This window comes from Pipistrellus kuhlii, unplaced genomic scaffold (assembly GCF_014108245.1).
Source record: "Pipistrellus kuhlii isolate mPipKuh1 unplaced genomic scaffold, mPipKuh1.p scaffold_m20_p_70, whole genome shotgun sequence".
Lineage (NCBI taxonomy): Eukaryota > Metazoa > Chordata > Mammalia > Chiroptera > Vespertilionidae > Pipistrellus > Pipistrellus kuhlii.
In genome coordinates, this window is record NW_023425574.1 from 824,215 (window position 1) to 841,265 (window position 17,051).

The 17,051-nt window shown below is 54.6% G+C and overlaps 2 protein-coding genes across 7 annotated transcripts in view; both read left to right on the forward strand.

Moving 5' to 3' along the window:
• The window catches only part of ZNF251 (zinc finger protein 251), an 11,088-nt gene extending 10,491 nt beyond the window's left edge, over window positions 1–597 (forward strand). The window contains exon 4 of the mRNA XM_045575872.1: window positions 1–597. This exon is cut by the window's left edge and continues 74 nt beyond it. Within this exon, the coding sequence (XP_045431828.1) occupies window positions 1–15 (15 nt within the window). The 3' untranslated portion in view covers window positions 16–597.
• Window positions 598–2,163: 1,566 nt separating this feature from the next.
• The window catches only part of ARHGAP39 (Rho GTPase activating protein 39), a 31,134-nt gene continuing 16,246 nt past the window's right edge, over window positions 2,164–17,051 (forward strand). For 3 of the 6 annotated variants that reach the window (XM_036422560.2, XM_036422562.2, XM_036422563.2), the window contains exons 1-2: window positions 2,168–2,364; window positions 15,315–15,476. In XM_036422560.2, coding sequence (XP_036278453.1) covers window positions 15,397–15,476 — 80 coding nt within the window. In that variant the 5' untranslated portion in view covers window positions 2,168–2,364; window positions 15,315–15,396. Of the gene's footprint in view, window positions 2,365–15,314; window positions 15,477–17,051 lie in introns of those variants that run through there. The other 3 variants (XR_004985315.2, XM_036422561.2, XM_036422564.2) reach the window with 3 other exon arrangements.

The window sequence follows — 17,051 nt, forward strand, 5'->3', positions numbered from 1 at the left end:
TCCAGATACAGATAGATGCTTCAGATATACTTGGGAAGGAAGAGAGGAAGAAGCAAGGAAGGAAAGAAGAAAAACTCATGAAATCACCTTGTCAGTTGAAGGCAGTGCATGAATGTGGAGCACTGATAGTGTCTTTTTGCTTGTTTTGTTGGTAAAGCACATGGATGAATTAGAGCAGCGGTCCCCGAACTTTTGGATCTCATGGATCTCAGTGGTCCACGGACCACTGGTTGGCAACCGCTGTTCCAAATGTTTCCTTAAACCCGTGGTCTCCAACCTTTCGAACCTCATGGACCACAGTGGTTGGGGACCACTGTCCTAGATGGCCCAAGTATTCCTCTCGTGCCTGGTGTGTAAGCATTGGTGCAGATAGGAAAGGCAAACATGACTCAGGAGAGAAGGTGACTGGACACAATTTTTAAAATATATTTTTATTTCAAAGAGGGAAAAATAGAAACATCAATGTTGAGAATCATAGATGGGCTGCCTCCTGCATGCCCAACACTGGAGACCGAGCCCACACCCAACATGTACCCTGACTTGGAGTGAAACCATGACTTCCTGGTTCATAGGTTGAACTGAGCAAGGCCTGTGGGCTGAGCACAATTTTTGACAGTGGGAGGGAGACAGAACCACATCACCAGCGGAAGGACTGCATTAAGAACTGGAAAGGTGAAGGGGTGGGGTAGGATGTGGCTGGGCCTTTGAGTTTTGGTCTCATCTGGGAGGTTCAACTAATGAGACCTGAGAAATTCATTTTTATTTTTTAATATATTGATTTTGTACAGAGAGGGAGAGAAGAGAGTTGGAAACATCGATGAGAGTCATCGATCAGCTGCCTCTTGCACACCCCCTACTGGGGATATGCCCGCAACCAAGGTACATGCCCTTGACCGGAATCGAACCTGGGACCTTTCAGTCCACAGGCCGACGCTCTATCCATTGAGCCAAACCGGTTTAGGCGAGGCCTGAGAAATTCAAGTGGTCACTTTGGAGAGTGGAAAACACCATCCCGGAGAAACATAACATTGCTGCAAAGTGCTAGTTTACATTTAAAGTGAAGCCAGCCAGTATGGCTGTCTGCAGTGGTAAAGATGGGGAGTGCTTACCTTCACCAAGTCGGGTTTTCTCTGGTGGAGAGGACAGAGAGGCAGCTGGAAAGAAGAGCAGAGACCACCTGACCATGTGTATGGGAGAAGTCAGAGGCTGGGTCACAGGGAAGGGACGAACTGCAGGACAGGACACGGAACTCAAACCAGGACATTTGAAATTGAGTTTTCAGCCCTCTGCAATTTCTTGTGGGTACAGGATCCAGGGTGTGGCCACAGGTTGAGTGGTGTGGGCTTCGGTGTCCTGTTGTGCAGATTAGAAAGTGCTGGAGGGCGTACCAGTAAAGATGAAGGTGAGCAATTAATTACCAAGAGCTAAGATGACAGAGCAAGAAAATATGTCAGACATGGAGGACGCGGACTGTCCCGATTAAAAAATTACAGGTGTAAAATAAAAATGTTAACTTCCTGGGCTGAAAGCCTTTTAAAAGAGTCTATTGAGCCATTTCTAGCAAGAAAAAGGAGACCGAGTCCGGATCGGTAGTCTAAATGTACTCCTGTACACACCCCCACGCCCCAGCGGCGGCAGGTGGAGAAGGCCTGCAGGTGAAGACAGGGTTCTGGGTCCAGGAGCTGACAGGCTCACCCAGGAAGTGGGGCAGAGATGCGTCCTTTGGAGAGAATCCGCACTGGGGGTAAGTGGGGGTGGGACGGTGAGGACGCGGGCTCGGGAGGACGCAGTCCCTGAAGGAGGCCAGGCTCGGGGAGGGTGGGGGCCGGGGCCGGAAAGGTCACGTGAGACGGAAGCACAGGTCCGAGGGCGCCGGGCTGCTCTCTACAGACAACCGCGGGAACTCTCCTGGACGCTCATCCCGCTCCTGCCCGGCGATCCGGCGGCTGGCACTTCCCGTAGGGCGGCGCGGAGGAGACCGACGACGAGGCTGAGCCGGGAGCGCGAACCGCGGCTCCGGACCCGCCCCCGCGCCGGCCTCGAGGGAGGAGCCGGCCTCCGGCGCTCCCGGTTCCCGACATGCCGCGCGCCGGCGCACGCGCACGCACAGGGGAGCGGCTGCAGCGCCCCCTGGCGGCAGGCGCGGGGCGGGGGCGGGGCAGGAGGCGGCGGGTTGCGCTGGTGACGGGAGGACGCGCGGCCGCGGGCGCTGGGCCGGTGGAGGCGGCGGCGGCGGCGGCGGCGGACTCGGACCGGGCGGCGGACGCGGGCCGGGCGGCGGCGACGGGGAGGCCGCGGGCTTCTCACGCGGCGCGCGGGCCGGGATGAGGGGCTGTGTCGGCGCGGCCCGCGCGCAGCCGGCAGGTGAGAGCGCGGGCGGTGGGCGGCGCGGCCGGGAAAATGGCGGAGAGGCCGGCGCCACGGCCCCCGCCGGGCCGCGCGAGGACCCGGGGCCGCGGCCATCGGGTGGTGGTGGGGACGGACGGCCGCCTTGGGCGCGGCAGGGCGGGGCGCGGAGGGCGAGGCCGGGGCCGCTCCGGACGGGGTGTGAGGGGGCGTGGGCGGGCGTGGGCGCCAGCCGGGGGGCGTGAGGCGCTGCGGCCCGGGGCGGGCGTCGGCGCGGCCTCCGGTGGCTGGCGGGCGGGTGCGGGGCCGCGGGTCGGCGCCCGCGGAGGCGGCCTCTGCCGCAGGGCGGGCCGGGCGCTTCGCCTTCGCTCCCAGGCGCCCCCGGAGCGGGATCCCCTCGGCCCCTCTCGGCTGCGGGAGCGGAGCGGGCGGAGGTGGAGCGTTTGGTGCCGAGGCGGCGGGCGCGGCGGGCGGTGGACATGGGTCGGGACGTTTTCATCCGCAGCCGGTGCGAGGCCGGTGCGAGGCCGCGGCAGCTGTGGGCGTGCGGCCCCCGCTCCCACCGGCAGCTGCTGCGGGCGCTGCGCTGCTTGGGCTGCACACATGCGGCGCCCCCTCCCCTCCCCTTCCCCCGCCATCTCTCCGTGCCGAGAGGCTCGCCAGACCTCCGGTGACCTCTGCAGAAACCTGCCGCCGCAGGGCTCGCGTTCCTCCCCCGGGGCGGACAATAGGGGGTTTGTCTTGGAAGCCGGTGCGGGGAACTGAACCCTGTGCGTCCTGGGCGCCTCTGCAAACAGCAGGTGGCTCCCGGGCCGCGGCGCTCCCTGCACAATGAGCGAGGTGTGCGGCTCCCGCCGGGGGAAGGGAAGGACATCCGATAGGCGGTGCGGCTGCAAAGCCGGGAGACTCATCCCTACGACGTCCCGGCCGGCGGCGGTGAGGCACAGGCCGACGCCGGCTCCCGGCCCGCACCGTGTCCGTCAGCTCTCAGGAGCTGGAGAAGAGGGCGGGTTCTGGAGTCAGACGCCTGCCTTTGTACTCAGTGCCTTTGGTCGCTCGTCTGTAAAATGGGAGCACCAGGCACAGGGTGGTGATGAGGACTCATCGAATCAAACACTGTAAAACGCCCTGTGCTTGCCGCATCGTCAGTGCTCACGGAAGTTAGGATGTCAGCACTGCCGAGATGCGGTTCCAGGTGCATTTGCTGTGGTCCCCGAGCCTCACCCTCCTAATTTTGTTTTCACATCAGTGGCTCCCGCTTCTTACAAGGCAACATTGGGCCCTATGTGGAGAAACAAGTCTTTTTTAAAAAGTGTATTTTTATTGATTTCAGAGAGGAAAGGAGCGGGAGGGAGAGATAGAAACATCAATAATGAGAAAGAATCATTGACTGGCTGCCTCCTGTAGGCCCCACACTGGGGATCAAGCCCGAAACCCAGGCCTGTGCTCTGACTGGGAATCAAACCTTGACCTCCTGGTTCATAGGTCGATGCTAAACCACTGAGCCACGCCTGGCAAGGAACAAGTCTTTATGAAGGTACACAAGGAGCAAGTCTTGTGTACTTAGATAACGTATACAGAACTGCTTTTAATATATTTTTAGAAAAAGAAAGCTTCTGAGGAGACACCTGGATACTCTCGTTCTTATTGCCCTTGGCAGTTGGTAGGATTGTTGTCAACAGAAATGAGATTCAGAGCAGTTTTTGGGTAATTTTCTGTTTTAGTTATGCCACCCAAGCCATAGCTGTTATACTTCACAGCGTTATCCTTGAAATAGAAGATAATTTTCTAACAAAGTTTAAGTAACAGTAAGGACAGGGCAATAGACAGTGAGAACTTGGATATACCAGTGCTGTAACATCCTATGTTGCTGAGCTGTTGGAGGAAATTAGACTTAACTTGCTTCAGGACAAAGTGGGAAATCTCCCAGGGAGATGATTCTTTCTCAGATCAAGGGAAAGTACCTCAGACTTACCCAGACACTATGCCTGTCTCCTCTATCGGTGTGATACTGCGGGAAGCCCTTCCCCTGAGGTAGTCTTTTGGCATTTGTGGGATTTATAATGAGAACATTTAATGTTCAGAACAAATGGTAACAAAACAGCTTTTGTGAGCAAATTTGAAAATATCTCAAGATAGATTTCAAAATGTCCATCCCATCCTTTTCTCATGCGTGCATGCTGGCGTGGACTGCCCTTGAACACTTTAATGACAGTGACTGTGTCTTGTTAGGCTTCTTTCAGGTTCTTAGTGCTTTTTTGGGGAGGGGGGGTGTAATCTGTGCTCATAGGGGGGCATCTAGCTTTGATCACAAGACCCCTTTGCTGAGCCTTTCCGCCAGCCCGTTGTCATGTGGTCATTTGTTGTGAGTCTTCACACGTTCCCTCCCCAAGTTAGCTCTGTGTGTCCTGTGCCAGCACAGCCCCTGCTCGCTGGGCAGGGAGACACCTCTGGCAGAACCGAGCGGGAGTGTCTGCCTGCTTCCAGGTCCCTGCTTCTCGACCTTCCTTGCTCCCGAGGTGGATCCACACTCCTCTGCTGCCTCCGGGACATGCTCACTGTGGCTTCCATCAGCCTGGGGCCTGCTTCCTGAGGCCCTGTCTGGCCCTGAGCCCCATCCTCTGGCACAGTGTTCCATCTTCCGGGGTGGACCTCCTCATCTGGGCCTACTGTCTGGCTCACTCCCGCTTCTGCTGGGCTCCCGTCTCTCTCGGGCTTTTGGGGACAGACATTTGCAGGGTTTTATATTTCCCTGGAACTTGAGTTTCTTAGCGGTGCCTGCCATCTTGTTCCTCAAAATGCGGTGGTGACATAAATAAAGTTTATCCTCATATGTCCGAGAGTTCTGATAATAGGAGTTGCTTCCCTGCTAAACTCAGAAACTTATACTCACCTTTGACACAGTTTGCATGTTGTGAAAAGAGCTTATTGGCCATTATTATGCTCCATCAGGTGGAATTTTTCTTTAAAAAAAAAAATATATTTTATTGATTTTTTACAGAGAGGAAGAGAGAAGGATAGAGAGTTAGAAACATCAATGAGAAAGTAACATCGATCAGCTGCCTCATGCACATCCCCCACCTGGGGATGTGACCGCAACCAAGGTACATGCCCTTGACCAGAATCGAGCCTGGTACCCCCAGTCCGCAGGCGGATGCTCTATCCACTGAGCCAAACCGGTCTCGGCAGGTGGAATTTTTCTTGGCTTAACATTTGGTGTGGATTTTTTCTACTTTTTTTTTTAAGTTTTCGGGAAAACTATATTATTGAGTTTAGGAATTTTTTCACTATTCTATAAAGTTTCCTAAGTATCATTAATTTGGTACTTTTTAACTGAACATCTAATCTGTGCTCAGTTAGTTGTGCGTAGGCTGTGGCACACTGTTCTTTGAAGAAGTTTGAAAAGGGCAAAGCCTATTAAGACTGTAAGCCCTTCAAACAGGTCTGTACACTAGAGCCACTGGCACTTCCCCTGCCTGTCTTTATAAATAAAGTTTTGTCGAAGCCTTCACTTTTTTTTGTCTGTGGGGTGGGTGCTTTGGCAGAACTGACTAGTTGAAACAGAAACTGGTGTCGGAACAAAGATAAGAGGGTGGGTTCTGAGTGTTTGTAGGGTTAGAAGGTTGTAAGGAATAAGAGGAAGTAAGGATTATAATGTGTGTCTTTGAATTCAGAGGAAAGACTTTAGATTGTAGCTCTCTAGCTAAGGGGGCAAGGCAAGTCCTGAAAAAATGGTTTGGGAACTTCCACCTGATGGTAGTGAGCAGGACTGGTTGGAGGAGGAAGAGGTTTGACTCAGGGATTTAACTGGACAGCTTTCTCCGCGGGAGGCTGAGGTGACAAATTATCCCAACATTTCAGTGGCTCACAACAGCAGATTTATTTCTTGCTCACATTTCATTTGCTTTTCTCTGGGAGTCCATTCTGGGTCTCGGGCCAGCCTTGTTTGGATCATGGTACCTTAGGGCAGCATGGCAGGAACCCTCTCTTCGGGCTTCAGCTGACAGCTCAGGTTCCATGGGCCAGAGCAGTCCTCTGCCCAGCCCACCAGGGACCGGGACAGCGCTTTCCCTCTTTCCGGGACTGGCAGGCAGGCCAGCCCCTGGCAGAACGAGGACATGCAACTCTCTTTTGGGGAAGGGCTGAGCAGATAGTTGGAGACAATATTGTGGACCTCTTCCTCCCATTGTACCCGGAGGAAACAAGCCTGTTCCATGCTCTGAGCCATCTCGGGGGGGTTGGGGGGAAGAGGAGGCGCCAGCCAGCCCTCCCTGCTCAGCCTGGGCACTGGAGCCAGCCTCCCCAGGCTCCTCAGATCCCCATTCTCCACGTCTGGCGTATGGTGCTTGGGGACCTTGGGGACTGGCATCAGCTTGGTGGCTCCCTGGAAGCTTGGCATCCTGGGCTCTCCCCTGACTGCTGCATCCATTGCTCCAGTGCTGCTCATTGCACCGCCCAGTACTTACCAACCTATCATCCCCCATCACCAGGGCCACTGCCAAGCAGGGGCTGTACCAAGTCCCGTGTGCACGCTGACCATGCCCCTGGGTGGGCCTCCTGCCCTCTGTCCTCCACAGCGCTGTGCAGGGGTGTGTGCAGAGCTGTGGTTCTCAGAGGCGGTTTGTCTGAGACATCTGGCATTGTCCTGACTGGCATCAGCTGGGTGAGCTGGATGCTCAGCATCCTGTGTGCACAGGAGGGCTCACGGCCTGTGTGCCGGCCAAGGAGCAGGCCCTGAGCCTGTCCTGGAGATCGCGCCCCGCCTTCCTGCTCCCGTGCTCTGCTCTCCAGCCAAGGGCACCAAGCCACGCCCTGCTTCTGTTCCTTCCTCCCCCTCAAAAAGCAAAGCTCAGGTGCCCCTTGAGCTCCTCTAACCCTCCTGGGGCTGGTCCTACCAGGAGCCCGTCTGTCCCTCCCTCAGCCCAGAAGTTCTCCTGCCTCCCAGGGCACCTGAGCTGGGCCTGTGGTCCCTGCACAGCTACTAGGCCTCTGTGCATGTGCTAAATAGATTAAAATTGCACACTGAATGGGTAAAAGAATATGGGGCCAGGAAAAGGCTGCTGCAGAAGGGAAGGTGGCGCCCCCACGTGCCAAAGTCAGCACCAGGCACCTCCGTCTGCTCCTGGTCTCCTGCAATGGCTGCCTGGCCGCCCTGTGCACTGTGAGCCACCACTACCTCGTCCAGCCTCACAGCAAGCTGCTGTCCACTCTAGCCCACCCGCTCACTGCCTGTGCTGGCGGCCCCCTTGGTGGCCAGGCCCCTGAGGATGGCCATCTGGGCTCACCTGTGGGTGAAGGAAGACAATCATGGCTGAGCCCAGTGATTTTCTAGGTGCATTCAACATAGAGCGGCACGCGAATGGGCTTTCAGAGTCTTGTGGGAAGAGGGTTACCTGAGAGTGTGGTGTGAGTTTAGCTGCATAGTTTCTGGGCCGTGTCCATGGGGGAGGGAATTGACTGTCATCACCAGCAGGATGTGGGCTGTCAGAGCTGCAGCTCATGCCTCTCAGTTTAAAGTGTGGAGTTTTCAGCTAACAGCAGGCCTGGTACCCACCACCGTGCCCCTGCTCGCGCCCTGTGGCGTCTCCCTGAGCCAGCTTTGACGCAGTGAACACCCAACGAACACCTGCTGCACGTTTCACAGCGGCGGCTCGGACCGGTCCGCAGCCCACCACCCATCCAGTCCTATACCTGCCTCCCACCTGCTCAGCCCATCCCCCACTTCCTGCCCAGCGAATTGACCTGCCGGTGCGGTTTGTCTTGATAATGACTTTCTGTGCCTGTGAAACACTGAGCATGCTTCAGGGCTCCAGCTCCGGCCTCTGCCCTCCATGCTCGCAGGGTCTGCTCTGGAGTCTGCATCTGAAAACAACTTCATTTCACTCTTCACTCCTCTTCCTGAAGCGTCTCCCTGGTCCAGTTCCCACTCTGTGGGCACAGACCAGACCTCCCGTGGCCGTGCACCCCCAGCTCCACCCCCAGTGAGCAATGAGCTGCCTCTCGCATGGGCTCTGCTCAGCTGCGTGAAAATTGTCAGACTACACCTGAGAAGTGTCTGCTGGCCTTGCCTCTGGGGGACAGGGACCTACTGAGGCGCTGGGCTGTGTTATGGAGCCCCACCTTCCAGAGTGCCAGGCCTCAAGCAGCATGCGAGGGACCAGCCTCCTGGAGGTGCCCCTGCCTCTGACAGGTGCTGCTGACTGTTCCAGTTGCTCACCTCCACCCGAGGGCTCTGTGGCTGTGGCTGTGGGAGTCTCAGGGTAGCCTGTCTGGTGTTGGCCCCTTCCCTTCCCTCCAGTCATCCCCTCCTCCAGGTCATGGGTGTGGAAGGGGCTCACAAGAGGTCAGAGGCTGGGACAGGTGCAGGGGTGGCCACGTGGTGGAGCATGTGCCCAAGGAGTGAGGAGCAGCACGCAGGAGGGCCTCTCTGGACCCTGTCAGGCCGGCTGCTGCTGGTCACACATATGGCCACACAGGGTCGACCGTGTTCTCATGTGCTCACATGTACACGTGTCCACACACACGGTTAGCACACCCAGTGTATGCAGGCGGACCTGCCAGCCTGTGAGTAGGACGGTGTGGGGCTGCCCTGGGGACAGGACAGGACAGGGCTGGGTGGATGCTCACACTCGGGACTGAGGAGCGGGCACAGCACCCCATCTGCGGGAGGGGCGTCGCCCTGTTCCAGGAGCAGATTGCCGCTTCCTGGGCTGGGCCTCCCTCCGCACAGGCCTGCCAGCGGCACAGAGCATCTTCTGTTCCAGCGCCCGCGTGGGAAGTTGGCATCACGGATCTTCTCACCCACTCACGACTGGAACTTTCCCACCGTGGGAATGGGGGGATGGACAAGAGACCCGATGGTGACGAGGTCCCTCAAACATGGTGTGTAGGTGCCAGCACCTTGCCCTGCTCTGGGCATGTTCCTCGCCTGTCAGCCGGCCAGCCTGCTCTCCACTGAGGCTCAGTGTTGGCACAGGCAGGTCTGGCCAGGCTGTGGCCCTGGACCTCTCCCAGCTCACCTGCGGGAGTAAGACTGAGGCTGGGGCAAGGGGCCCCAGGAGCCCCAGGTGGGAGGAGTCCACAGAGGTGCTATGTCTGCAGCTCTTGGGAGCAGGGGATGTGGTCACGCCGAGTGAATTTCACATGTTCGCTGCCCATGGTACCACAACTGTCGGGCTGCGAGGTCCTCAATGGGCGCCGAGCCCCACTTCTTCACTCTGACACCCGGTTCTGGGGCGGGCATCTCCCCTTGCGGGCATGTAACCAGCGGCGGTCCCTGAGGGTCAGCTGTGGCTGAGGGCGGGGGAAGGAGAGTGCTGTGTGCTGGGGCTCAGAGCCCTCAGGGCGCTCCGCTGTGCTGTCCATCGAGAGGCTTGGGCTGGGGTGACTGTCAAGGTGAGGAGCCTCCTTCAAGGGAGGGGTCTGCTGGAGCATTGGGGGGTGATGTCCAGGACAGAGTGCAGGGCCCCCTCAGCTTCCTTTCCCAGGACATGGGCAGCAAACCCGCCACAGGAGCTGTGATGTGAGTTCTGGTTTAGAGACTCTTACAAGGTACTGAGCAGAAGATAGGGGAGGGAAGGGCAGGCATTGTCTCCACAGTGGGATCCAGGAGCATGGCAGGCCGCCCCCACCTGCACAGACAGCTGAGAAGTGGCTGGAAACAGCTGAGAACTGGAGAAGTCTGGGCTTCAGGATTTTTTATTTTATTTTTTTAACATTTTTATTGATTTCAGAGAGGAAAGAAAAGGGAGAGAAAGATAAAAACATCAGAGATGAGAGAGAATCATTGATCTTCTGCCTCCTGCAAGTCCCCACTGGGGATGGAGCCCACAACACAGGCATGTGCCCCTGACCGGAATCGAACCCTGGACCCTAAAGTCCGCAGGTCAGTGCTCTATCCACTGAGCCAAACTGGCTAGGGCGGCTTCAGGACTTTTTGAGAAAAGTTGCAATGACCACTGATAGAAATTAAAAACTATTTTATTGCCCTAGCTGGTGTGGCTCAGTAGATATAGTGTCGGCCTGTGGACCAAAGGGTCCCGGATTCAATTCTGGTCAAGGGCATGTACTTTGGTTGCAGGTTCCTCCCCGACTGTGCCCTGGTCAGGTTGCTTGCAGGAGGCAACCAATCAATGTGTTTCTCTCACATTGATGTTTCTCTCTCTTTTTCTCTCTCTAAAAATTCAATGGAAAAATATCCTCCCTTGAAGATAAACACACACAAAAAGTAATAAAATAAATATTTTAAAAAACAAAAACTTTTATTGAAAATACAATTTTAAAAGTAAGTGCAGGCCGAAACTGGTTTGGCTCAGCAGTAAAGCATCGGTCTGTGGACTGAAGGGTCTCGGGTTCAATTCTGGTCAAGGGCATGTATGTTGGTTGCGGGCACATCCCTGGTAGGGAGTGTGCAGAAGGCAGCTGGTTGATGTTTCTCTCTCATCGACGTTTCTAGCTCTCTAGCTCTCTCCCTTCCTCTCTGTAAAAAATCAATAAAATATATTTAAAAAAAAAAAGTGCAGGACAAAAGCATACATAAGACTACAGGAAGCAAGCACACTGAATGTGGCCGGGATGGGGAAGAGATGGGCACAGCAAAGGTTCCGCTCCCACTGCCACAAAGCACAAGTTCTGCTCACATCAGGTGCAGAGGCCGGAGTCCTGGGCGGAAGGTGGGCCAGGCTGCCTAGCACTGCCTTCTCTGTGTCGTCAGTTTCGCTGTTGAAGACTTTTCTTCTTTTCCTTGAGACACTCCCCCAGCCCCATTTTCTCCTTTTAGCAGCTGTGGCCTGGGGCAGGGCCAGCCTGCTGGGTGTCCTGTGGCCTGTGTCCCACTTCCTCTCTTAACCGTTGTTTCTTTCGAAAGGAGACTTCTGTTAAGAGATCAGCAGTGATTCCATTAGTGTTTGTTGATTCCCTGAGCAGAAGTTGAGGCGCTGGGAATGCGTCCTAAGCAGCGTCCTCATCCTACTGTCAGATGTTACACCATCACAGTGGGCTTCAGTATAAGAACAGCATCATCTGCCGCAAGGTGCGGCCGGCTCTCCTTCTCTGGGACCAGGTGCTCTGTCCTGGGTCTGAGGTCACCACGCGGCCCCAGCGCCCCTGCTGAAGCCCTGGCTTGCCATGTGGGGAGAGGGGGGGAGGGGGCGGGCTTAGCAGCATGGAGACCTCTGACCCTCAAGGCACTGGAAGGGGGTCGTGTGGGCACAGACAGCCCTGTAGCTGCAAAGGCTGCCGCCTCTGTCACAGAGCCTACCACGGCGGCTGTCGTGTCTCCGAGCCCCGTGGGCAGAGCCGTGCAGCTGGAGGCGTGGCTGTCCCTGCTGGTGGCCAGCTTCTCTGTTCCGACCACTAGCATATTTTGTTCTTGGTCCCACCGGGACCCCTGGTGTCGTTTAGTTGTCAAGGGAAATCCAGAAAGGCAGGGATAGTGGGGGCTTGGCCACGGCCCAGGGGTTGGGGGGGTCCTGACTGCCTGTCCTGTCACTGAGCACCAGGCAGCAGCCAAGCTCCGTCCCTGTGGTGGCACCGAGTGCTTCAGAAGCACTGTCTCCGAGTGCTTCAGAGACAACGCCACCGTCAGATTCACTTTCCGCCCAATGATGTGGTTCCACACACGCATCCTTCCTCTGTGGGGTGGCCCGGAAGGGTTGGAAGCTGATGTTAACCTGCGAGCTGATTCCATGACTTGATGGTGTGCTGGGCCACAGCTGTAGCGGTCAGGGCGGTCATCCTGCAGAGCAGGGGACCGGAGATGCCAGCCGCCCTGCCTGGCAGAATGGGGCATTGTGCCTGCTGCTCAGAGCCCAGCCTGCAGACATGGGTCTGAGAGCGCCCATTGTTCACACGGGGAACTTGGGAAAACAGCAGTGAGAGTGGCACTCAGGCCTTCTGGAAGCCATGGCTGAGTCAACAGTTGTTTATTCACCGAAATGAACAACAAGATGGAAAAATAGGGAACAAGATTTAAGTCAGAGGAGGATGTCAGCCAACTGGGAGGAGTGAAAGCCTGAGCCTTGAGGGGGCTGAGTTTGCGTTGAACAAAGAGGACTTTTAGGGGCACCAGTGGGACATGGACTTGACAGAAGGGGCTTGTGGCCTGGTGGGCGTGAAGAACGGGGCATGGTGCCTGGGGGCGGGGCCCTGCCAGAGGAACGTGGGTGCTCTGCCTGCATTTCTATAGGGCCCCACTCGGGAAATGGGGAGAAGATGGGAAACCCCAACTAGCTGTGGAGCTGCCGATCGATGGCCAAGACGAGAGCCTCCGTGGCCTGGGCTGTGGCTCCCATGCACTTACTAGCAGACTAGCAAGGGTTGGGTCCCAGCTGGAGTGCGGGGGCAGGGCAAAGGTCACCCTGAAGGAGCTATTGCTGGGGAGTCGCGCCCCCCCCCCTCGCCCCCCGCCCACCTGGCAGCACCTGATGGTTCGTTAGAAACCCTCACACCTCGCTTGCTGGCACCTGAGGGAAATGGGTGCTGCTGTGTGGCAGACGGAGAGCTGGCCTGCCAGGGCAGCCAGCCTGGCAGAGCAGGAGGCAGCTGCAGGCCTTCCTGAGAGTCCTGCTGTTGGGGCTCACCCAGGGGAGGTGCAGGGCATGGTGTCTTCCATTTGAGATGGGTTTCTGTCTCTTGCAACCAAAAAGTGCCTTAATATACCAGAATCTTATTTTCAGAGCAGAGCCTGTAAGAAAACTTGGCAATAGAGCATTCTGGAACAACACACTGATTTCAGTCTGTCCTGACTTTTTTTTTTTTTTTTTTTTTTAATATATTTTATTGATTTTTTACAGAGAGGAAAGGAGAGGTATAGAGTTGGAAACATTGATGAGAGAGAATTATCCATCAGCTGCCTCTTGCACACCCCCTACTGGGGATGTGCTCGCAACCAAGGTACATGCCCTTGACCGGAATCGAACCTGGGACCATTCAGTCCGCAGGCTGACGCTCTATCCACTGAGTCACACCAGTTTTGGCTGTCCTGACTCTTGTTGGGGGGTCCTGACTGCCTGTCCTGTGACCTTAGGGATGAGCAGTAATCACGGGCAGCAAGGGACGTGAGGTAGACACAAGAGAAAGGGAAGGAAAGTGGCAGTGGAACGGCTGGCGAGAAGACATTTAGAAGAGGATTAGCCCAGGAGACAGAAGGACATTTTTTATAGAACTGTCTCTGCACTAAAAACATTCAAAATGCATAAAGAGAGAAGAGCTCTAAGAAAAGACAAAATTAACCAAAGGAGAGAATGTGAGAGAGCTAAGAAAGAAAAAACAAAAACATTACAAACCTGAGAGCCCAGTTCGCAGCAGCAGGTAACTGGGGGATGCGGCCAGAAACGAATTGGTCCTCGGAGGATGGGCTGCTCGGAAGAATATGCTGCGTTGGAAAAGCAACAGAAACTAGAGCAGGTAGACCAAAGGGACACAAAAGTACACAGCTTCCAGGGTAAAATTCACAGTGTCTGGCATCCAAAACAAACGACTAGGCGCCCTCACCGGTTTGGCTCAGTGAATAGAGCATCGGCCTGTAGTCTTAAGGGTCCCAGGTTCGATTCCGGGCAGGGGCATGCACCTTGGTTGCGGGCACATCCCCAGTGTGGAGTGTGCAGGAGGCAGCTGATCGATGTTTCTCTCTCATCGATGTTTCTAACTCCCTCTCCCTTCCTCTCTGTAAAAAATCAATAAAATATATTTTAAGAAACGACGAGGCATGGAGAAAAAAAACAGGAAAATACGTCATAATGTAGTGAAAAGTCAACCAAAACTGACACAAAACTGACTGATATGATAGGCTGAGGAGACAAGATCCTGAAAGCAGATATAATTGCATTCCATATGTTCAAAAACTGAGGGAAACATTGGACACATTAAGTACAGACATGGTAAAGTAAAGACAGTTAACTAAAAAATAAGTAAATCCAAATTAGACTTCTAGAGTTTTAACTAAACTGTCTGAATGCAAGCACACTGGATGGGATTGGCAGCGGAATAGGCATTGCAGAAGCAAAGATGAGTGACTTGCAGACAAAACAGACTGATCAACGCTAAAACAAGGAGAGGAAAAGTACTTTTAAATAATCAAAAGCAATAAAGAGCATGATGGAGATGTGGGACAGCTGGCAGGAGGTTACGTCTGTGTAACCGGAGTTCCCAAAAGGGAGGGCAGGAGGTGGGGGCAGAAAAACTATAAAGATACCTCTACCTACTGTAAAACCACACAGGTTATTGGCTACATTTTCCCTAAAATCCTGTTTGTCTTAACATTTTTATTTTTTTAAATGTATTTTATTGATTTTTCAGAGGAAGAGAGAGGGATAGAGAGTTAGAAACATCGATGAGAGAGAATCATCGATCAGCTGCCTCTTGCACACCCCCTACTGGGGTTGTGCCCGCAACCAAGGTACATGCCCTTGCCCGGAATCGAACCCGGGACCTTTCAGTCCGCAGGCCGATGCTCTATCCACTGAGCCAAACCAGTCCCGGCTGTCTGAACATTTAGACCTACAGTTTATCTGGAATCGAGTTTTGGGTCAAGGTTCTTGTTTTGTTTTTTGTTTTTCCCTGTTTGTGTGTAGTCAACACTTGGAGAAGTCCACTCTTGGTCATGAATCAGGGGCATCTGATATTCTGGAGCGTCGCCCTGTCGGGCTGCCTTGTGTGCTTCACCCATGTTGCCACCTTAGCGCCATGCCTGATGCCGGAGGGCACTACATCTGAGAGGCGGTGGGCAGCTTTCCCGGAGCCAGCTGATGAGGGGGTCTGGATGCCTTCTCATGGGCTGGCCAGGGCTGGGTCCCGGCTGGGGCTTGGGGGTAGGTCTGGGGAACCTGAGAAACTAGCTCAGGACTGTACACTCCTCGCCAGCGCTCTGGGCTGTGAGGGACCAGCTGGGCTGTTATGGCTCCAAAACCCCAAGATGTAATAACATGTTTTCTGGGTGTATGTGCTTAGACAGCAGTGCTCTCTTGCAGGGTGGCACCTTGCCTTGTGGTGCTGAAGGAGGCGTCCCGATGATCCGCTGACAGTCTGCCGGGGTCACGGGGAGAGGCCGAGATGTCCCAGCTGCAGGACTGCGAATGTGAGAGCCATCATGCTGGCCTGCCCGAGCCTCGGGCCTCGGGGCCGAGCACCAGGTGAGGAAGCCACCGCAGGGCTGGGCCATCAGAGAACTGGCTCAGTGTGGGCGTCGAGGCCAATCTGCACTCGCTTCTGGCTTTGCCCTCTTCCATGGGAGCCTGGCCCAAGGCACCGCCCCACTTAGTTCCCCGGATACAAGACGGGGAGACGTTTTTCTCACGCAAGTGGACACGGCTGCCTGGGCCAACGCTCTGCGGGCCTGATGCTGGGCCCAGTCCCGGTGCCCTCCCTAGGCATCGATCCGCCCCAAGGCAGGTAGCTATAGCTCATCCTTTTTCCTTTTTCTTCCATTTTTATTTTTCTAATTTTTAACTTTGTCTGGAAATAATTGCACACTTACAGAAAAGTTGCAAGAACAGGAATGTGTCCTCTGACCAGACTCATCCTTTGTGACCGTTGTGTCCTCTTCCACCCTCACACACGTCGTCCAGGGCGGGCCATAGATGGCATGGCCAGGGTTGGCGCGCATCGCCGGGGAGGTGTCACAGAGTAATCTGACCCTTTAGGGAAGACCTAAATGAGTGGCTATGTTGTGGTTGGGCGTGAGACTAGGTCGTCACAAAGACTTCTGTTTTCTCCTGGAATAGATCCCGTGAGAGTTGACAGGTGATTCCACAATTCACAGGGAACACAGGGAACAAAAATAGCCAGGACGTGGCTGAAGAAGCAGGAAGTGAGGTCTGGGAAATCCTGCACCCAGTGCACAGCCAGGGCTCCTTAGACACTGGTGCTTCAGGAGCGGCTGAGCCGGTGAACCTCCGACACTGTGCCCTGCCACACCCGTCCGAGGAGCCCTGGCTGTCCATGTGGGGAGAAGGAGGCTTCGAATCACAAACAAAAGTCAGGTAGATTAAGAATTTCATGAAATGTAAAACTTTGCAAGTCAACTTAGAATATTTTTTTATCTAGAAATAGAGATTTCTTAAACACAATAGACAAGAGAAATTATGAAGAAAAAGGTTTATAGGGACCCACCTGCGTGTGGTGCTCCCGCAGCCGTCCTGGCCAGTTTTTCAATAAATCCTTGCCTGCTTTTTTAAATCAACAAAAAAAAAGAAAAAGGTTTATAAATTCAACTATGTTACAAGTTTTTCATCAAAAGTCAAGGTATTATAGAGTGAAAAGACAAACCTCAAGCTTTTAAAAAAAATAGATTTTTTATTGATTTTAGAGAGGAAATGAGGGGGGAAGGGAGATAGAAACATCAGTGATCAGAGAGAATCATTGATGGACTGCCTCCTGCATGCCCCCCACTGGGGATCAAGCCTGTAACCCCGGGCATGTGCCCTGAGGAGAAATCAAACCCTGGTTCTTAGGTCGATCCTCAATCCTCAGCAACACTGCCCGGGCTCAAAAGATTTATTTATTTTTTTAAATAAAACTCCTGTTACCATAGCTGGTTTGGCTCAGTGGATAGAGAGTCAGCCTGATGACTAATCCCAGGTTTTATTCCGATTAAGGGCACATGCCCAGGTTTTGGGCTCGATCCCCAATTCAGGGAGTACAGGAGGCAGCTGATCGATGATTCTCTTTCTCTCTCCCTTCCTCTCTGAAATAAAAATAAATAAGTA